This window comes from Salvelinus namaycush, unplaced genomic scaffold (assembly GCF_016432855.1).
Source record: "Salvelinus namaycush isolate Seneca unplaced genomic scaffold, SaNama_1.0 Scaffold29, whole genome shotgun sequence".
Lineage (NCBI taxonomy): Eukaryota > Metazoa > Chordata > Actinopteri > Salmoniformes > Salmonidae > Salvelinus > Salvelinus namaycush.
The window spans coordinates 249292-272024 of record NW_024059785.1 but is presented as its reverse complement, the minus strand read 5'-3'; the positions used below and the strand labels follow the sequence as shown (position 1 = coordinate 272024).

The following is a 22733-nucleotide window of genomic DNA, read 5'->3' as shown; positions in this document are numbered from 1 at the left end:
GTGGTATTCCCTCTATAGACAGTAGATGATGTGTATTCCCTCCTATGACAGTAGCAGGATGTGTATTCCTCTCTCAGAAGTTCTACTTTTGAAAAAATAAATGAATGAATGATGTATTGTTTGCCAACTACGTTGGTTAGTCTCCCATGATCTCTCTTGTGATTTCTGGTGATCTCTTGTGATCCCCCTGAACTCTCTTGTCCTCGGCAGTACACGTCAGCTCTGACCCACGATGCAATCCTGGTGATCGCGGAGGCGTTCCGGTACCTGCGGCGCCAACGCGTAGACGTGTCACGGCGAGGGGGCGCAGGAGACTGTCTGGCCAACCCTGCCGTGCCATGGAGCCAGGGCATCGACATCGAGAGAGCACTCAAAATGGTAAGATAGAGAGGGACAGAAAGAGGAACAGATGGGGAGGGAGGTAGAGAGAGAGAAGGATGGCGGTAGGGAGGAGAGCGGTAGAAGGAAAGAGGTTGGTAGGGAGGGTAGAGAAGGAAGGAGGTAGGCAGAGAAGGGAAGGGAGAGAGAGAAGGAAGGAGGTAGGCAGAGAAGGGAAGGGAGAGAGAGAAGGAAGGAGGTAGGCAGAGAAGGGAAGGGAGAGAGAGAAGGAAGGAGGTAGGCAGAGAAGGGAAGGGAGAGAGAGAAGGAAGGAGGTAGGTAGGGAGCGAGGTGAAACAGAGAGACGGGGGAAGTAGTGAGAGAGATGGAGGTATGTAGGGAGGAGAGAGAGATAGACGGGGGAAGTAGTGAGAGAGATGGAGGTATGTAGGGAGGAGAGAGAGAGATAGACGGGGGAAGTAGTGAGAGAGATGGAGATATGTAGGGAGGAGAGAGAGATAGATGGGGGAAGTAGTGAGAGAGATGGAGGTATGTAGGGAGGAGAGAGAGAGAGAGATAGACGGGGGAAGTAGTGAGAGAGATGGAGGTATGTAGGGAGGAGAGAGAGAGAGAGATAGACAGGGGAAGTAGTGAGAGAGATGGAGGTAGGTAGGGAGGAGAGAGAGATAGACGGGGGAAGTAGTGAGAGAGATGGAGGTATGTAGGGAGGAGAGAGAGATAGACAGGGGAAGTAGTGAGAGAGATGGAGGTATGTAGGGAGGAGAGAGAGAGAGATAGACAGGGGAAGTAGTGAGAGAGATGGAGGTATGTAGGGAGGAGGAGAGAGAGATAGACGGGGGAAGTAGTGAGAGAGATGGAGGTAGGTAGGGAGGAGAGAGAGAGATAGACAGGGGAAGTAGTGAGAGAGATGGAGGTATATAGGGAGGAGAGAGAGAGATAGACAGGTGAAGTAGTGAGAGAGATGGAGGTATGTAGGGAGGAGGAGAGAGAGATAGACGGGGGAAGTAGTGAGAGAGATGGAGGTAGGTAGGGAGGAGAGAGAGAGATAGACAGGGGAAGTAGTGAGAGAGATGGAGGTATATAGGGAGGAGAGAGAGATAGACAGGTGAAGTAGTGAGAGAGATGGAGGTATGTAGGGAGGAGAGAGAGAGATAGACAGGGGAAGTAGTGAGAGAGATGGAGACGATAAGGTGAGACTTGAAAGATTGAGAAACCGAGACAAAGAGCAAGTGCGATAGAAAGAGGGGGCAGATAAAGAGATAGAGAGCTATAGAAAGAGGGGGCAAAGAGAAAGATAGAGATCTATATAAAGAGGGGGCAGAGGGAGAGATAGAGAAGGATAAAAAGAGACTAATCTCCTCCTTCCTCTGCCTCCCAGATGTCCTCTCACAGACCTCTCACAGTGAAATTCTCTCCCCCTCAGCTCAGCTCTCTGAAATACAAAGAGACTCTCATTCTCATTACCATAAACCCACATCTTTTATTAAAGCCTATCAGTTCCATCATTTGATTAACGCCAACGATTCAACCTATGTGAATACCTGCCATTTCCTAATACCAGCCATTTCCAAATTTGATAATAACATGGCAGTCTGTATTACACGTTGTTCTGTGTGTTTGGATAATAACATGGCAGTCTGTATTACACGTTGTTCTGTGTGTTTGATAATAACATGGCAGTCTGTATTACACGTTGTTCTGTGTGTTTGGATAATAACATGGCAGTCTGTATTACACGTTGTTCTGTGTGTTTGATAATAACATGGCAGTCTGTATTACACGTTGTTCTGTGTGTTTGGATAATAACATGGCAGTCTGTATTACACGTTGTTCTGTGTGTTTGGATAATAACATGGCAGTCTGTATTACACGTTGTTCTGTGTGTTTGATAATAACACGGCAGTCTGTATTACACGTTGTTCTGTGTGTTTGATAATAACATGGCAGTCTGTATGACACGTTGTTCTGTGTGTTTGATAATAACATGGCAGTCTGTATTACACGTTGTTCTGTGTGTTTGGATAATAACATGGCAGTCTGTATTACACGTTGTTCTGTGTGTTTGGATAATAACATGGCAGTCTGTATTACACGTTGTTCTGTGTGTTTGGATAATAACACGGCAGTCTGTATTACACGTTGTTCTGTGTGTTTGATAATAACATGGCAGTCTGTATTACACGTTGTTCTGTGTGTTTGATAATAACATGGCAGTCTGTATGACACGTTGTTCTGTGTGTTTGATAATAACATGGCAGTCTGTATGACACGTTGTTCTGTGTGTTTGATAATAACATGGCAGTCTGTATTACACGTTGTTCTGTGTGTTGGATAATAACATGGCAGTCTGTATGACACGTTGTTCTGTGTGTTTGGATAATAACATGGCAGTCTGTATTACACGTTGTTCTGTGTGTTTGATAATAACACGGCAGTCTGTATTACACGTTGTTCTGTGTGTTTGATAATAACATGGCAGTCTGTATTACACGTTGTTCTGTGTGTTTTGATAATAACCTGGCAGTCTGTATTACACGTTGTTCTGTGTGTTTGATAATAACTTGTCAGTCTGTATGACACGTTGTTCTGCATGTGTCTGTGTGTTGCTGTCCCGCGGTGCAGGTCCAGGTCCAGGGGATGACGGGGAACATCCAGTTTGACAGCTATGGCCGGAGGTCCAACTACACTATAGACGTCTATGAGATGAGAACAGGGGGGCCCAAAAAGGTGCAGGCACTCACGTGCACATCCATCTACAGAGCTCTCTATAACTCCATACCGACACAGCTTTTACATCTCATTTTGAGCAGAAAATGTCTACATCACAGGATGAACAGGATGAACTTTGCTATGTTTGCTATGGAGCGGGAAAGCAATTTAAATCAAATCAAACTTTACTTGCCACATTCGCCGAAAACAACAAGTGCAGACTTTACCGTGAAACCAACAGTGCAGTTCAAGAAGAAGAAAATATTTACCAAGTAAGCTAAAATAAAAAGTAATAATAAAAAGTAACACAATAATAATAACAATAACGAGGATATATAGAGGGGGCACCGGTACCGAGCTAGTGTGCTGTATTGTAAAGACGTTAAGAGCAAATTGTATTTTTCCGTAACAGCATGGTTTAATCATAATGAAAGACAAACACATACACACTGTCTGTCACAGTGTAGGGCGAGAGATGCAACTGTGGGTGAGGAGAGAGCATTGAAAATCTAGCACTGAAAAGTGAATCCATTGTTCTCTAATTAAGCATCTCTCCCTAATTTCAGAATCATGCGTGGAATGTCGACAGTAGGCTACAGTAACCTATCCTTCAGAGGGGAGGGGCTACAGTAACCTATCCTTCAGAGGGGAGGGGCTACAGTAACCTATCCTTCAGAGGGGAGGGGCTACAGTAACCTATCCTTCAGAGGGGAGGGGCTACAGTAACCTATCCTTCAGAGGGGAGGGGCTACAGTAACCTATCCTTCAGAGGGGAGGGGCTACAGTAACCTATCCTTCAGAGGGGAGGGGCTACAGTAACCTATCCTTCAGAGGGGAGGGGCTACAGTAACCTATCCTTCAGAGGGGAGGGGCTACAGTAACCTATCCTTCAGAGGGGAGGGGCTACAGTAACCTATCCTTCAGAGGGGAGGGGCTACAGTAACCTATCCTTCAGAGGGGAGGGGCTACAGTAACCTATGCTTCAGAGGGGAGGGGCTACAGTAACATATGCTTCAGAGGGGAGGGGCTACAGTAACCTATGCTTCAGAGGGGAGGGGCTACAGTAAACTATGCTTCAGAGGGGAGGGGCTACAGTAACCTATGCTTAAGGGGGGAGGGTCTACAGTAACCTATGCTTCAGGGGGGAGGGGCTACAGTAACCTATGCTTCAGAGGGGAGGGGCTACAGTAACCTACGCGTCAGAGTGGAGGGGCTACAGTAACCTATGCTTCAGAGGGGAGGGGCTACAGTAACCTATGCTTCAGAGGGGAGGGGATACAGTAACCTATGCTTCAAAGGGGAGGGGCTACAGTAACATATGCTTCAAAGGGGAGGGGCTACAGTAACCTATGCTTCAGAGGGGAGGGGCTACAGTAACCTATGCTTCAGAGGGGAGGGGCTACAGTAACATATGCTTCAGAGGGGAGGGGCTACAGTAAACTATGCTTCAGAGGGGAGGGGCTACAGTAACCTATGCTTAAGGGGGGAGGGGCTACAGTAACCTATGCTTCAGGGGGGAGGGGCTACAGTAACCTACGCTTCAGAGTGGATGGGCTACAGTAACCTATGCTTCAGAGGGGAGGGGCTACAGTAACCTACGCTTCAGAGGGGAGGGGCTACAGTAACCTATGCTTCAGAGGGGAGGGGCTACAGTAACCTACGCTTCAGAGGGGAGGGGCTACAGTAACCTATGCTTCAGAGGGGAGGGGCTACAGTAACATATGCTTCAGAGGGGATTGGTTACAGTAACCTATGGTTCAGAGGGGAGGGGCTACAGTAACCGATGCTTCAGAGGGGAGGGGTTACAGTAACCTATGGTTCAGAGGGGAGGGGCTACAGTAACATATGCTTCAGAGGGGAGGGGCTACAGTAACCTATCCTTCAGATGGGAGGGGCTACAGTAACCTACGCTTCAGAGGGAAGGGGTTACAGTAACCCATGGTTCAGAGGGGAGGGGCTACAGTAACCTATGCTTCAGTGGGGGGGGGGGGGGGGGGGCTAAAGTAACATATGCTTCAGAGGGGAGGGGCTACAGTAACCTATGCTTCAGAGGGGAGGGGCTACATTAACCTATGCTTCAGAGGGGAGGGGCTACAGTAACCTATGCTTCAGATGGGAGCGGCTACAGTAACCTATGCTTCAGAGGGGAGGGGCTACAGTAACCTATGCTTCAGAGGGGACTGGCAGGCAGACTATACACACCCACTGGTAAAGATTTCCAGCTGGCAGGCAGACGCTGGAATACGTTTCTGAGTGACAGAGTGAGGGCTTTGCATAGGCGCTTTGTTGCAATTTCTGTGGGACAGGAACAAAATGCCTAGAACCTAATATAGAGGTATTAACCAGTTGTAATGCTTTTAAAATAACGGTTCTGTTCCGGAACAGTATAGATCACTTTGTTTTCCGGATCGGGTTCTGTTCCTCAAATAACTTTGTTCTTCTACATTAACCAGTTCCAACCATTGCTAGCAACCATTTTATCTGACACGTGACAGTGCTAGATGACTGTGAGCTTAGATCACTGCACGGTGTGTAGTCAAACCTGCTGGCTGCCTTTCATGCACAATACACCACCAATTAACGCCCCACAGCCCTGGTGTCTAACCCCTCACAGCCGGATAGAGACAGGAGGAGGAAAGAGAGAGAATCAGAGAGAGAGTGAGAGAGAAAGAGAAAGAGAGAGAGAAAGCGAGAGACTGAGGCAGACATAGAGATAGATTGTCACTTTGGGTCATGACAATGACGCCCAAATTCCAGGCAGACAATGACAGGTTATAGAGGTGAGAGAGGGCTAGTATGAGGGCTGACGGTGGTGACGGTGGTGAGAAAGGGCTGGTATGAGAGGTGATTGTGGTGACGGTGGTGAGAGAGGGCTGGTGTGAGGGGTGACGGTGGTGACGGTGAGTGAGAGAGGGCTAGTATGAGGGGTGATGGTGGTGACGGTGGTGAGAGAAGGCTAGTATGAGGGGTGACGGTGGTGACGGTGGTGAGAAAGGGCTAGTATGAGGGGTGATGGTGGTGACGGTGGTGAGAGAGGACTAGTATGAGGGGTGATGGTGGTGACGGTGGTGAGAGAGGGCTGGAATGAGGGGTGATGGTGGTGACGGTGGTGAGAGAGGACTAGTATGAGGGGTGATGGTGGTGACGGTGGTGAGAGAGGACTAGTATGAGGGGTGATGGTGGTGACGGTGGTGAGAGAGGACTAGTATGAGGGGTGATGGTGGTGACGGTGGTGAGAGAAGGCTAGTATGAGGGGTGATGGGGGTGACGGTGGTGAGAGAGGGCTAGTATGAGGGGTGATGGTGGTGAGAGAGGGCTGTTATGAGGGGTGACGGTGGTGAGAGAGGGCTAGTATGAGGGGTGACGGTGTTGAGAGAGGGCTGGTATGAGGGGTGACGGCAGGTGAGAGAGGGCTGGTATGAGTAGAGACGGTGATGACGGTGGTGAGAGAGGGCTGTTATGAGGGGTGACGGTGGTGCGAGAGGGCTAGTATGAGGGGTGACGGTGTTGAGAGAGGGCTGGTATGAGGGGTGACGGCAGGTGAGAGAGGGCTGGTATGAGAGGAGACGGTGGTGACGGTGGTGAGAGAGGGCTGTTATGAGGGGTGACGGTGGTGCGAGAGGGCTAGTATGAGAGGAGACGGTGGTGACGGTGGTGAGAGAGGGCTGTTATGAGGGGTGACGGTGGTGACGGTGGTGAGAGAGGGCTAGTATGAGGTGTGACGGTGGTGACGGTGGTGAGAGAGGGCTAGTATGAGGGGTGACGGCAGGTGAGAGAGGGCTGGTATGAGGGGTGACGGTGGTGATGGTGGTGAGAGAGGGCTAGTATGAGGGGTGACCCATGGTGAGAGAGGGCTGTTATGAGGGGTGACGGTGGTGATGGTGGTGAGAGAGGGCTAGTATGAGGGGTGACCCATGGTGAGAGAGGGCTGTTATGAGGGGTGACGGTGGTGACGGTGGTGAGAGAGGGCTGGTATGAGGGGTGACCCATGGTGAGAGAGGGCTGGTATGAGGGGTGACGGTGGTGACAGTGGAGAGAGAGGGCTGGTATGAGAGGTGACAGTGGTGACGGTGGTGAAAGAGGGCTGGTATGAGGGGTGACGGTGGTGATGGTGGTGAGAGAGGGCTGGTATGAGGGGTGACGGTGGTGACGGTGGTGAGAGAGGGCCTGTTCGGCCCCTTTCCTGTAGTCCACAATCAGCTCCTTTGTCTTGATCACAAGAATAGTATATAGCTGCAGTAGAAGGTATTGATGTACAACTTAAACTACAGTATAATAGTATAATAGTATATAGCTGCAGTAGAAGGTATTGATGTACATCTTAAACAGCAGTATAATAGTATATAGCTGTAGTATAATGTATTGATGTACAACTTAAACAGCAGTATAATAGTATAATAGTATATAGCTGCAGTAGAAGGTATTGGTGTACAACTTAAACTGCATTATAATAGTATAATAGTATATACCTGCAGTAGAAGGTATTGATGTACAACTTAAACAGCAGAATAATAGTATAATAGTATATACCTGCAGTAGAAGGTATTGGTGTACAACTTAAACTGCAGTATAATAGTACATAGCTGCAGTAGAAGGTATTTATGTACAACTTAAACTGCAGTATAATAGTATATAGCTGCAGTAGAAGGTATTGATGTACAACTTAAACAGCAGTATAATAGTATAATAGTATATAGCTGCAGTAGAAGGTATTGGTGTACAACTTAAACTGCAGTATAATAGTATATAGCTGCAGTAGAATGTATTTATGTACAACTTAAACTGCAGTATAATAGTATATACCTGCAGTAGAAGGTAGTGGTGTACAACTTAAACTGCAGTATAATAGTATATAGCTGCAGTAGAAGGTATTGATGTACAACATAAACAGCAGTATACTAGTATAATAGTATACAGCTGCAGTAGAAGGTATTGATGTACAACTTAAACTGCAGTATAATAGTATATAGCTGCAGTAGAAGGTATTTATGTACAACTTAAACTGCAGTATAATAGTATATAGCTGCAGTAGAAGGTATTGATGTACAACTTAAACAGCAGTATAATAGTATAATAGTATATACCTGCAGTAGAAGGTATTGGTGTACAACTTAAACTGCAGTTTAATAGTATATCGCTGCAGTAGAAGGTATTGATGTACAACTTAAACAGCAGTATAATAGTATAATAGTATATACCTGCAGTAGAAGGTATTGGTGTACAACTTAAACTGCAGTATAATAGTATATAGCTGCAGTAGAAGGTATTGATGTACATCTTAAACTGCAGTATAATAGTATATAGCTGCAGTAGAAGGTATTGATGTACAACTTAAACAGCAGTATAATAGTATAATAGTATATACCTGCAGTAGAAGGTATTGGTGTACAACTTAAACTGCAGTTTAATAGTATATCGCTGCAGTAGAAGGTATTGATGTACAACTTAAACAGCAGTATAATAGTATAATAGTATATACCTGCAGTAGAAGGTATTGGTGTACAACTTAAACTGCAGTATAATAGTATATAGCTGCAGGGGCAGGAATACATATATACGTAGGATCTTAATTTGAGCCAGTTTGCTACTGCAGGAAAATAATCCTGCAGCAACAGGACATGTGAATTTTACATGTGGATTATAATGAATGTAGATAGCCAGTATGAGGCTAGAATGAAAGGCAGCCGGTGCGTTGGAGAGAACATGTCAGTAGAGTTCAGAAACCATGTGAAGGAATAACCCAATGAGGCATAAGTATGTTCACCATAGTTATCTCAATCTCTTTAGGTTCTTTCCTTCACATGGTTTTGAGAGTGAGTACTTGTTTTTATAATTAATGGACAATTTTGTAGGTGTTGACACATGCTGGTATGAGGGGTGACGAGTCTGACATTTTAAAGAGGAAATTACAAATCTTTAGATGGCTAGAATTTGCATTTTCTTGCTCCGCAGGAAAAATTGTCTGCGGAACAGAGGGATCAAATTAAGATAGTAGACCTGCGGTGCAGAAAGGCAGGCGTCTGAGCAGACCTGGAACATTATGAATCATTACTGAGTGTGTATTCAAATCACACAACCCAATATCAATTACTTACCCTACAACCTGTGTAGCTGGATGTGCGAGGGTTTAAATTAGACCCGCTGTCTGTTATTCTGCTACACCGGAGGAATGACAGTAGATTTAGGCTCACCTCCAGTATCTATAAGGCTACTCTGCTACACTGGTGGAATGACAGTAGATTTAGGCTCACCTCCAGTATCTACAAGGCTACTCTGCTACACCGGAGGAATCATAGTAGATTTAGGCTCACCTCCAGTATCTACAAGGCTACTCTGTCACACCGGTGGAATGACAGTAGATTTAGGCTCACCTCCAGTATCTATAAGGCTACTCTGCTACACCGGAGGAATGACAGTAGATTTAGGCTCACCTCCAGTATCTACAAGGCTACTCTGCTACACCGGTGGAATGACAGTAGATTTAGGCTCACCTCCAGTATCTACAAGGCTACTCTGCTACACTGGTGGAATGACAGTAGATTTAGGCTCACCTCCAGTATCTACAAGGCTACTCTGCTACACTGGTGGAATGACAGTAGATTTAGGCTCACCTCCAGTATCTACAAGGCTACTCTGCTACACTGGTGGAATGACAGTAGATTTAGGCTCACCTCCAGTATCTACAAGGCTACTCTGTCACACCGGAGGAATGACAGTAGATTTAGGCTCACCTCCAGTATCTACAAGGCTACTCTGCTACACCGGAGGAATCATAGTAGATTTAGGCTCACTTCCAGTATCTATATAAGGTTGCTCTTATTTATTATTAGAGTACATTTCACACTTTTCTTACAAGCGAATAATGTGTTATTACTTGTTTTAAGCACATATAAGCATTTATAATGTGTTATTAAGCACATATAAGAATGTATAATGTGTTATTAAGCACATATAAGCAATTATAATGTGTAATTATCTGTTATAAGCACATATAAGCAGTTATAACGTGTTACTAAAATATTCCTACTTAACTGTTTATACACTGTATATAGTGGAGGGGAGGGAGGGGGTTGTGGGTGCGGGGTCAGTGGGGGTGGGGGGTCGAACACAGGGAATGTTGTTAACATAGAATTAGAAGAATAGAACTCATTCTAATTCTATGGTTGCTATGCTAACCTGTGTTTTCTCTGTTTCAGATTGGCTACTGGAACGAGTACCAGCGATTAGTAAATGTGTTAGAACAACAGGTGGTCGCCAACGAGTCTTCTTCTGTGGAAAACCGAACGATTGTGGTCACTACTATTATGGTACACTTTCCATGGCAACTTTGAAATGTGTTCACCACAACGTATTCTGCCAGTCAGGGCCGTGAGCGGCGGTGTTGATGCCTAACCGGTTGATACAGTCTGTCCTGGGCTGGGCAGAACCACATCTTTTTTGTGTTTGCCTTGCATCCACTCACTACACGTTGAAACAGTCGATCCCTCTGTAAGGAGAAGAGAGTGTTCCAACTGTATCCGTGTGGGTGACAAAGCATTTAGAATTCTCATACTTCAGTGGCCTGTCGTAGCAGTGACATCACAATATTGGTATTATATGATACATGAGTAAGTGGGTAAATGGTTGAGTTGACTCCATCTAATAGAAAACACATACAAACCAACATCCGCCATCCGTACGTAAGTAGAACCTGTCTTGTCTGTCCTCATCAAGTAAATGGTTCAATGACAATCTGGGATAGGAGGAGGAGGAGAACATTATGATGATCCTGGTGATGATACTGCAATGGCTTCTCAAAGACAAAGGATAGAGGATAAGAATTATAATATCATTTTTGTTTTTTTATCTATTTTGTTTTGTTCCTCTGAGGGCTGGTTCTGTGTACAGCCTCCAGTGAGTTGCTTTGGCAGGAAGGAGAGAGATTTGCTTAGATTTCCTGGCAGCAGTGTTGACTGCAATGGGAATTATTCATTTCACACTAATATTTTACCATATTTGCTCATTAATAAGTGTTTGAAATGACTTTCTCTGCCCTGAATGCAAAAAAGTTCAGGGAGCTGTCAATGTCAGCTGTCGTAATGACCTTCTGCTATAGACAACCTTTGAATTGTAAAGGAACACTCATGAAAGCAAAACATTTGAAAAGTGATGGCGGTCCCAATAGTTATATGTAGTTTTCCTTATTACACATTACATGAAATCTGGATTCTGATTGGTCTCTCTCTCTCTCTCTGTCTCTCTCTCTCTCTCTGTCGCTCTCTCTCTGTCTCTCTCTGTCCCTGTCTGTCTCTCTCTATCTCTCTCTGTGCCTGTCTGTCTCTCTCTGTCCCTGTCTGTCTCTCTCTGTCTCTCTCTGTCCCTGTCTGTCTCTCTCTGTCTCTATGTGTCTCTCTCTCTCCCTTTCTCTCTCTCTCTCTCTCTCTCTCTCTCTCTCTCTCTCTCTCTCTCTCTCTCTCTCTCTCTCTCTCTCTCTCTCTGTCTCTCTCTCTCTCTCTCTCTCTCTCTCTCTCTCTCTCTCTCTCTCTCTCTCTCTCTCTCTCTCTCTCTCTCTCTCTCTCTAAAAAGGAAGCATTTAAAGGCTTCAGAATGGATAACAGCATCAGTAGATAAACACTATGTTAACTCGGGTGGGGGTCATTTACAATAGAGCAAGGGTGAAGAGGAGTTACGTTCAGCACAGAACAAACAAGCCATTGCTTCTGCACTTGCAACCCTCTAATTATGTGTTGTCTCAAATGGTGTCGTCGGTTCTGTGTGAGCAGCAGCTCTTCTTTTGTTGGGTTAATGAAACCATAACATTAAGGTAGCTGCACCACCACCAGTGTGTGTAGGGTAATGAAACCATAACATTAAGTTAGCTGCACCACCACCAGTGTGTGTAGGGTAATGAAACCATAACATTAAGGTAGCTGCACCACCACCAGTGTGTGTAGGGTAATGAAGAAACCATAGCAACAAGATAGCTGCACCACCACCAGTGTGTGTAGGGTAATGAAGAAACCATAGCAACAAGATAGCTGCACCACCACCAGTGTGTGTAGGGTAATGAAGAAACCATAGCAACAAGTTAGCTGCACCACCACCAGTGTGTGTAGGGTAATGAAGAAACCATAGCAACAAGTTAGCTGCACCACCACCAGTGTGTGTAGGGTAATGAAGAAACCATAGCAACAAGTTAGCTGCACCACCACCAGTGTGTGTAGGGTAATGATGAAACCATAGCAACAAGCTAGCTGCACCACCACCAGGGTGTGTAGGGTAATGATGAAACCATAGCAACAAGTTAGCTGCACCACCACCAGTGTGTGTAGGGTAATGATGAAACCATAACATTAAGCTAGCTGCACCACCACCAGTGTGTGTAGGGTAATGATGAAACCATAGCAACAAGCTAGCTGCACCACCACCAGTGTGTGTAGGGTAATGATGAAACCATAGCAACAAGCTAGCTGCACCACCACCAGGGTGTGTAGGGTAATGATGAAACCATAGCAACAAGGTAGCTGCACCACCACCAGTGTGTGTAGGGTAATGATGAAACCATAGCAACAAGTTAGCTGCACCACCACCAGTGTGTGTAGGGTAATGATGAAACCATAGCAACAAGTTAGCTGCACCACCACCAGTGTGTGTAGGGTAATGATGAAACCATAGCAACAAGATAGCTGCAACACCACCAGTGTGTGTAGGGTAATGATGAAACCATAGCAACAAGATAGCTGCAACACCACCAGTGTGTGTAGGGTAATGATGAAACCATAGCAACAAGATAGCTGCAACACCACCAGTGTGTGTAGGGTAATGATGAAACCATAACATTAAGCTAGCTGCAACACCACCAGTGTGTGTAGGGTAATGATGAAACCATAGCAACAAGATAGCTGCAACACCACCAGTGTGTGTAGGGTAATGATGAAACCATAACATTAAGCTAGCTGCACCACCACCAGTGTGTGTAGGGTAATGATGAAACCATAGCAACAAGATAGCTGCAACACCTCCAGTGTTTGTAGGGTAATGTTGAAACCATAGCAACAAGCTAGCTGCACCACCACCAGTGTTTGAAAATGGAGGGGAGAAAAGCACGCTGCCCTCTCCTGGTGGTGTTTTAAATATTTATTTATTAACTTTTATGGTCATTTTTTATTTGAGTTTTGGGATTAGAATGAAAATGTCACCCTTTTGTTTTAGTTTTTTTGAATGATTATTATTAAAGCCTTCCCCCTTTGCACATTGATTGATGAAACGTGCTTGTTGATGATTATGTTGAGATATGAATACAGCAGCACTCACTTCCTGATCCAAGTCACGGCCATTTACTTTATGAACCTCCACCCCCATCTCCACCCCACTCTGAGCTAACCCACACCCAGCCTACCAATACACCCAGCATCTGTTGAAGACCACATACCTCGAACTAAGGCATATTGTAGCCTTAGCCAGACACTGTGAGAAGCCTGTGGTCCTCTTGGACTGTTAGATTTGTCACACATGCAGACACACACACAAATGCACACACAACGGTTCCCCAGGGCTGAGAGACAGGATGCTGGGTGAATTAGGGCTGGGAGTACGCTGGCCACCACAGCTTGGTAAAACAACTACCTGGCTTGTCATCCTGCTGTTATCAACATATACTTCAATGCATCTGTGGTGTGTCATATGCACATGCATGAGACTGCATGAGACTGCTGCTGAAGCTGCTTCCTGGTTTGGGACTGTGTGTGTGGGGGAGGGGGAGGGGGGTGTGAGCATGTGTGTGTGTGTGACAATAAACCAGCGTGTGATCTGACTGTTAACAGGAAGCCCCTTATGTGATGTACAAGAAACACCAGATGAATCTGGAGGGGAATGACAGATATGAAGGCTACTGTGTCGATTTAGCTGCCGAAATTGCAAAACATGTGGGGATAAGATACAAACTGTCAGTAGTAGCAGACGGGAAGTACGGTGCGCGGGATCCAGACACCAAGACGTGGAACGGGATGGTGGGGGAACTGGTCTATGGGGTGAGTGGAGTCATCTCTCAGTCTCTCACTGATGTTCATTGTTACTTCACCAAAGGATGCGTCCCAAATAGAACTGTACTCCCTAGATAGTGCACTACTAATGACCAGGATCCATAGGGCTCTATATAGTGGGTTACTAATGACCAGGATCCATAGGGCTCTATATAGTGTGTTACTAATGACCAGGATCCATAGGGCTCTATATAGTGGGTTACTAATGACCAGGATCCATAGGGCTCTATATAGTGGGTTACTAATGACCAGGATCCATAGGGCTCTATATAGTGGGTTACTAATGACCAGGATCCATAGGGCTCTATATAGTGGGTTACTAATGACCAGGATCCATAGGGCTCTATATAGTGGGTTACTAATGACCAGGATCCATAGGGCTCTATATAGTGGGTTACTAATGACCAGGATCCATAGGGCTCTATATAGTGGGTTACTAATGACCAGGATCCATAGGGCTCTATATAGTGCGTTACTAATGACCAGGATCCATAGGGCTCTATATAGTGTGTTACTAATGACCAGGATCCATAGGGCTCTATATAGTGGGTTACTAATGACCAGGATCCATAGGGCTCTATATAGTGCACTACTAATGACCAGGATCCATAGGGCTCTATATAGTGCGTTACTAATGACCAGGATCCATAGGGCTCTATATAGTGGGTTACTAATGACCAGGATCCATAGGGCTCTATATAGTGTGTTACTAATGACCAGGATCCATAGGGCTCTATATAGTGGGTTACTAATGACCAGGATCCATAGGGCTCTATATAGTGGGTTACTAATGACCAGGATCCATAGGGCTCTATATAGTGGGTTACTAATGACCAGGATCCATAGGGCTCTATATAGTGCGTTACTAATGACCAGGATCCATAGGGCTCTATATAGTGTGTTACTAATGACCAGGATCCATAGGGCTCTATATAGTGGGTTACTAATGACCAGGATCCATAGGGCTCTATATAGTGCACTACTAATGACCAGGATCCATAGGGCTCTATATAGTGCGTTACTAATGACCAGGATCCATAGGGCTCTATATAGTGGGTTACTAATGACCAGGATCCATAGGGCTCTATATAGTGGGTTACTAATGACCAGGATCCATAGGGCTCTATATAGTGGGTTACTAATGACCAGGATCTATAGGGCTCTATATAGTGGGTTACTAATGACCAGGATCCATAGGGCTCTATATAGTGTGTTACTAATGACCAGGATCCATAGGGCTCTATATAGTGTGTTACTAATGACCAGGATCCATAGGGCTCTATATAGTGCGTTACTAATGACCAGGATCCATAGGGCTCTATATAGTGCGTTACTAATGACCAGGATCCATAGGGCTCTATATAGTGGGTTACTAATGACCAGGATCCAAAGGGCTCTATATAGTGGGTTACTAATGACCAGGATCTATAGGGCTCTATATAGTGGGTTACTAATGACCAGGATCCAAAGGGCTCTATATAGTGGGTTACTAATGACCAGGATCCATAGGGCTCTATATAGTGTGTTACTAATGACCAGGATCCATAGGGCTCTATATAGTGTGTTACTAATGACCAGGATCCATAGGGCTCTATATAGTGGGTTACTAATGACCAGGATCCATAGGGCTCTATATAGTGGGTTACTAATGACCAGGATCCATAGGGCTCTATATAGTGGGTTACTAATGACCAGGATCCATAGGGCTCTATATAGTGCACTACTAATGACCAGGATCCATAGGGCTCTATATAGTGCGTTACTAATGACCAGGATCCATAGGGCTCTATATAGTGGGTTACTAATGACCAGGATCCATAGGGCTCTATATTGTGCGTTACTAATGACCATGATCCATAGGGCTCTATAGTGTGCGTTACTAATGACCAGGATCCATAGGGCTCTATATAGTGGGTTACTAATGACCAGGATCCATAGGGCTCTATATAGTGGGTTACTAATGACCAGGATCCATAGGGCTCTATATAGTGGGTTACTAATGACCAGGATCCATAGGGCTCTATATAGTGGGTTACTAATGACCAGGATCCATAGGGCTCTATATAGTGGGTTACTAATGACCAGGATCCATAGGGCTCTATATAGTGCGTTACTAATGACCAGGATCCATAGGGCTCTATATAGTGGGTTACTAATGACCAGGATCCATAGGGCTCTATATAGTGGGTTACTAATGACCAGGATCCATAGGGCTCTATATAGTGCGTTACTAATGACCAGGATCCATAGGGCTCTATATAGTGGGTTACTAATGACCAGGATCCATAGGGCTCTATATAGTGCGTTACTAATGACCAGGATCCATAGGGCTCTATATAGTGTGTTACTAATGACCAGGATCCATAGGGCTCTATATAGTGGGTTACTAATGACCAGGATCCATAGGGCTCTATATAGTGTGTTACTAATGACCAGGATCCATAGGGCTCTATATAGTGTGTTACTAATGACCAGGATCCATAGGGCTCTATATAGTGGGTTACTAATGACCAGGATCCATAGGGCTCTATATAGTGCGTTACTAATGACCAGGATCCATAGGGCTCTATATAGTGGGTTACTAATGACCAGGATCCATAGGGCTCTATATAGTGGGTTACTAATGACCAGGATCCATAGGGCTCTATATAGTGCACAATATTTTGTGAATAGAGTTCCATTTGGGACGCAACATTTGTTTTAACATTTACTACCAGCAGTTGAAAGTTATGTCTTAAGTTATGTCTTAACAATGTGATTATATTACAGTGTTTATAGCCTGTCTCCTATTGACGTAAAGTACAACTGGTGCTCTGATGTAGGTTTGGGCCCCCTTGTCTCTGATGTAGGTTTGGGGCCCCTTGTCTCTGATGTATGTTTGGGCCCCTTGTCTCTGATGTAGGTTTGGGCCCCCTTGTCTCTGATGTAGGTTTGGGCCCCCTTGTCTCTGATGTAGGTTTGGGCCCCCTTGTCTCTGATGTAGGTTTGGGCCCCTTGTCGCTGATGTAGGTTCGGGCCCCCTTGTCTCTGATGTAGGTTTGGGCCCCCTTGTCTCTGATGTAGGTTTGGGCCCCCTTGTCTCTGATGTAGGTTTGGGCCCCTTGTCTCTGATGTAGGTTTGGGCCCCCTTGTCGCTGATGTAGGTTTGGGCCCCCTTGTCGCTGATGTAGGTTTGGGCCCCCTTGTCTCTGATGTAGGTTTGGGCCCCCTTGTCGCTGATGTAGGTTTGGGCCCCCTTGTCTCTGATGTAGGTTTGGGCCCCCTTGTCTCTGATGTAGGTTTGGGCCCCTTGTCTCTGATGTAGGTTTGGGCCCCCTTGTCGCTGATGTAGGTTCGGGCCCCCTTGTCTCTGATGTAGGTTTGGGCCCCCTTGTCGCTGATGTAGGTTCGGGCCCCCTTGTCTCTGATCTAGGTTTGGGCCCCCTTGTCTCTGATGTAGGTTTGGGCCCCATGTCTCTGATGTAGGTTTGGGCCCCTTGTCTCTGATGTAGGTTTGGGCCCCTCGTCTCTGATGTAGGTTTGGGCCCCTTGTCTATGTCACTGTGTTCACTGTGGTCTAAAAGGCTAAACTGATCTTAAACCGGCACACTTACTCTGAGAAGCTTTCTGAATACGGGCTCTGACCTCTCACCTCAGTATCTTCTGGTGCGCTCAGTCCCACTTTTACATTTCTCACTAGTCCCCTTTAAATGCCTCAAACCCTCCAAAACGATTCCCCTTTACTCCCTCTCCTCCGAGACGACGATCGAGGAGCAGGGCCGAGGGCTGTATATAAAATGGATGAGGGTTAGGTTTCCTCATCTGTTCAATTCCACCACCATCAGCCGGGAGAGATTGCCTACATCCCAAATGGTACTCTGATCCCTACGTAGTGCACTACTTTTGAAAGGAGCCCTGTGGGTAGTGCACTATATAGGGAATAGCGTGCCATTTGGGATGTAGTCATTTCCTGGTTTAGCTCGCTAACGCTGGGAAATTATCCTCTGAATGAGAAACGTTCACACACACACACACACACACACACACACACACACACACTCCCATCAGATGGAGAGAGAACACCCGGCCCAATCACCATCCACCCGTAATCCATCCACCGCGTCTCAGTGTGGTTATTTATGTCTGTCATCCATCCACAGCGTCTCAATGGGGTTATTTATGTCTGTCCATCCACCGTGTCTCAGTGTGGTTATTTATGTCTGTCCATCCACCGCGTCTCAGTGGGGTTATTTATGTCCGTCATCCATCCACCGTGTCTCAGTGGGGTTATTTATGTCTGTCCATCCACCGCGTCTCAGTGTGGTTATTTATGTCTGTCCATCCACCGCGTCTCAGTGGGGTTATTTATGTCTGTCATCCATCCACCCGCCTCAGTGTGGTTATTTATGTCTGTCCATCCACCGCGTCTCAGTGGGGTTATTTATGTCTGTCCATCCACCGCGTCTCAGTGTGGTTATTTATGTCTGTCCATCCACCGCGTCTCAGTGGGGTTATTTATGTCTGTCCATCCACCGCGTCTCAGTGGGGTTATTTATGTCTGTCCATCCACCGTGTCTCAGTGGGGTTATTTATGTCTGTCCATCCACCGTGTCTCAGTGGGGTTATTTATGTCTGTCCATCCACCGCGTCTCAGTGGGGTTATTTATGTCCGTCATCCATCCACCGTGTCTCAGTGGGGTTATTTATGTCTGTCCATCCACCGCGTCTCAGTGGGGTTATTTATGGCTGTCCATCCACCGCGTCTCAGTGGGGTTATTTATGTCTGTCATCCATCCACCCGCGTCTCAGTGTGGTTATTTATGTCTGTCCATCCACCGTGTCTCAGTGGGGTTATTTATGTCTGTCCATCCACCGTGTCTCAGTGGGGTTATTTATGTCTGTCCATCCACCGCGTCTCAGTGGGGTTATTTATGTCTGTCCATCCACCGTGTCTCAGTGGGGTTATTTATGTCTGTCCATCCACCGCGTCTCAGTGGGGTTATTTATGTCCGTCATCCATCCACCGCGTCTCAGTGTGGTTATTAATGTCTGTCCATCCACCGCGTCTCAGTGGGGTTATTTATGTCTGTCCATCCACCGTGTCTCAGTGTGGTTATTTATGTCTGTCCATCCACCGCGTCTCAGTGGGGTTATTTATGTCTGTCCATCCACCGCGTCTCCGTGGGGTTATTTATGTCTGTCATCCATCCACCGTGTCTCAGTGTGGTTATTTATGTCTGTCCATCCACCGCGTCTCAGTGGGGTTATTTATGTCTGTCCATCCACCGTGTCTCAGTGGGGTTATTTATGTCTGTCCATCCACCGCGTCTCAGTGGGGTTATTTATGTCCGTCATCCATCCACCGCGTCTCAGTGTGGTTATTAATGTCTGTCCATCCACCGCGTCTCAGTGGGGTTATTTATGTCTGTCCATCCACCGCGTCTCAGTGGGGTTACTTATGTCTGTCCATCCACCGTGTCTCAGTGTGGTTATTTATGTCTGTCCATCCACCGCGTCTCAGTGGGGTTATTTATGTCTGTCCATCCACCGCGTCTCCGTGGGGTTATTTATGTCTGTCATCCATCCACCGTGTCTCAGTGTGGTTATTTATGTCTGTCCATCCACCGCGTCTCAGTGGGGTTATTTATGTCTGTCATCCATCCACCGTGTCTCAGTGGGGTTATTTATGTCTGTCCATCCACCGCGTCTCAGTGGGGTTATTAATGTCTGTCCATCCACCGCGTCTCAGTGGGGTTATTTATGTCCGTCATCCATCCACCGTGTCTCAGTGGGGTTATTTATGTCCGTCATCCATCCACCGTGTCTCAGTGGGGTTATTTATGTCTGTCCATCCACCGCGTCTCAGTGTGGTTATTAATGTCTGTCCATCCACCGCGTCTCAGTGTGGTTATTTATGTCTGTCCATCCACCGCGTCTCAGTGTGGTTATTTATGTCTGTCCATCCACCGCGTCTCAGTGTGGTTATTTATGTCTGTCCATCCACCGCGTCTCAGTGGGGTTATTTATGTCTGTCCATCCACCGCGTCTCAGTGTGGTTATTTATGTCTGTCCATCCACCGCGTCTCAGTGGGGTTATTTATGTCTGTCCATCCACCGCGTCTCAGTGGGGTTATTAATGTCTGTCCATCCACCGCGTCTCAGTGGGGTTATTAATGTCTGTCCATCCACCGCGTCTCAGTGTGGTTATTTATGTCTGTCCATCCACAGCGTCTCAGTGTGGTTATTAATGTCTGTCCATCCACCGCGTCTCAGTGGGGTTATTTATGTCTGTCCATCCACCGGCGTCTCAGTGGGGTTATTTATGTCTGTCCATCCACCGCGTCTCAGTGGGGTTATTTATGTCTGTCCATCCACCGTGTCTCAGTGGGGTTATTTATGTCTGTCCATCCACCGTGTCTCAGTGTGGTTATTTATGTCTGTCCATCCACCGTGTCTCAGTGGGGTTATTTATGTCTGTCCATCCACCGTGTCTCAGTGGGGTTATTTATGTCTGTCCATCCACCGCGTCTCAGTGTGGTTATTTATGTCTGTCCATCCACCGGCGTCTCAGTGGGGTTATTTATGTCTGTCCATCCACCGCGTCTCAGTGGGGTTATTAATGTCTGTCCATCCACCGCGTCTCAGTGGGGTTATTCATGTCCGTCATCCATCCACCGCGTCTCAGTGGGGTTATTTATGTCTGTCCATCCACCGCGTCTCAGTGGGGTTATTTATGTCTGTCCATCCACCGCGTCTCAGTGGGGTTATTTATGTCTGTCCATCCACCGTGTCTCAGTGTGGTTATTTATGTCTGTCCATCCACCGCGTCTCAGTGGGGTTATTAATGTCTGTCCATCCACCGCGTCTCAGTGGGGTTATTAATGTCTGTCCATCCACCGCGTCTCAGTGGGGTTATTTATGTCCGTCATCCATCCACCGTGTCTCAGTGGGGTTATTAATGTCTGTCCATCCACCGCGTCTCAGTGTGGTTATTTATGTCTGTCCATCCACCGCGTCTCAGTGTGGTTATTAATGTCTGTCCATCCACCGCGTCTCAGTGGGGTTATTTATGTCCGTCATCCATCCACCGTGTCTCAGTGGGGTTATTTATGTCCGTCATCCATCCACCGTGTCTCAGTGTGGTTATTTATGTCTGTCCATCCACCGCATCTCAGTGGGGTTATTTATGTCTGTCCATCCACCGCGTCTCAGTGTGGTTATTTATGTCTGTCCATCCACCGCGTCTCTGTGTGGTTATTTAAAACTGGAGAGTCTAATGATTGAGTTAAATTTGACCTTCTGACCAGTTAATGCTGTCTTAGTTGTGTTTTAAATGTCAGCCCTGAAGCTTTGAAACGCTTTCTGTATGGCTGAGTATTCTCTTCTCTATTGATTGACTGTTACCACGGACACCGTTATTATTAAGAGGTTATGTTATAGCTCTGCTGCCGCCATTGTGTTTATTGGTGTATTTCCCCACCGTTTGACCCTTCTCTCCTCATGTTGCTTTATCACGTCTTTCTTCTTCTACACATGTTTTGTTGTTGTTGTAGAAACACAATGGTTTAGGCTACAATACGAAGACATGTCCTTCACGAGTCACTGCCTGGGAACAAACGCTGCTGTTTGATTCGTTCATTGTGTCGTATGCTACACCCAAGATGCAGCAGTAACTTGTGTCTGAATACTGCTGCTTTTTAACAAAGAAAGAAAGACCATCGTTTTGATAGTACAAAAAAGTGCCATCACCACTTCCAAGGATGTGTTTTGGTAACAAGCCATGATGGGTAGGAAAGAAAGAAAGAAATTAATAAAGAAAGAAAGAAAGAAAGAGACAGGAAGAACGAGAGAAATAAATACATAGAATAAGAGAAAAAGATGAAAGGGAGCTTGGGAGAATAAAATAATGTAGATGACAAAAGCATTTGTCTCGTCTCTTCCAGGCTTGGAGGCGCTGTGAATGGGATGAGAGGGGTGGAGAGAGGGGTGGAGAGGGGTGGAGAGGGAGAGAGAGAGAGAGAGAGAGAGAGAGAGAGAGAGAGAGAGAGAGAGAGAGAGAGAGAGAGAAAGAGAGAGAGAGAGAGGCAGTCAGGGAGGGAAGGGGGCTGGGAGGGTGGGAGGGAGGCAGGGAGGGAAGGGGGAGGCTGAAGTGGAGTGGTTTACTCACACAGCCTTGGGTTACTGTGTTTCTCCCACCATTTTAAAGGCTGTAATTTAAATCAGAGCTGTTCTGTTAGACATACCTACAAAACAGTTACACTGGTGTATATATTTTCTGTTGTGTTACAGAAAGATGACCAGCAACTATTATTCATCTGTCCTGAAAAGCCTTGGCTGCATCCCACATCACAAATGGCACCCTATTCCCTACCTGTGCACCACTTTGGACAGGGCCCATAGGAAATAGCCTGCCGTTTGGGACACAGGGAATATGTTTGTTTTCGGGATATTTCCCCTGCCTTCCCCTGCCTTACAAATAAATAACTTATTACCTTTAATTAGCTATTTATATGCAAATTATGTTCTGATGTATTGACATTCACTGTTGAGTTTCATAAACCAAAGATAAACGGAAATGGATTTCGGTAATGTATGTTATTATTTGTATTCCTGCAAAGTTTCCAGCCTGTTCTTAGCCTCCCTCTGGTTAGACCTCATCAGTCTCACACAGTCAGAAAGCTTTAA

At 46.1% G+C, this 22733-nt stretch overlaps 1 protein-coding gene across 1 annotated transcript in view; it reads left to right on the top strand.

Annotated features, from left to right (window-relative positions):
• The window catches only part of LOC120039661 (glutamate receptor 3-like), a 201577-nt gene that overhangs the window by 139399 nt on the left and 39445 nt on the right, over nucleotides 1-22733 (top strand). Inside the window, exons 5-8 of the mRNA XM_038985071.1 lie at nucleotides 211-378; nucleotides 2962-3066; nucleotides 10245-10355; nucleotides 13851-14057. Coding sequence (XP_038840999.1) covers nucleotides 211-378; nucleotides 2962-3066; nucleotides 10245-10355; nucleotides 13851-14057 — 591 coding nt within the window. The remainder of the gene's footprint in view (nucleotides 1-210; nucleotides 379-2961; nucleotides 3067-10244; nucleotides 10356-13850; nucleotides 14058-22733) is intronic.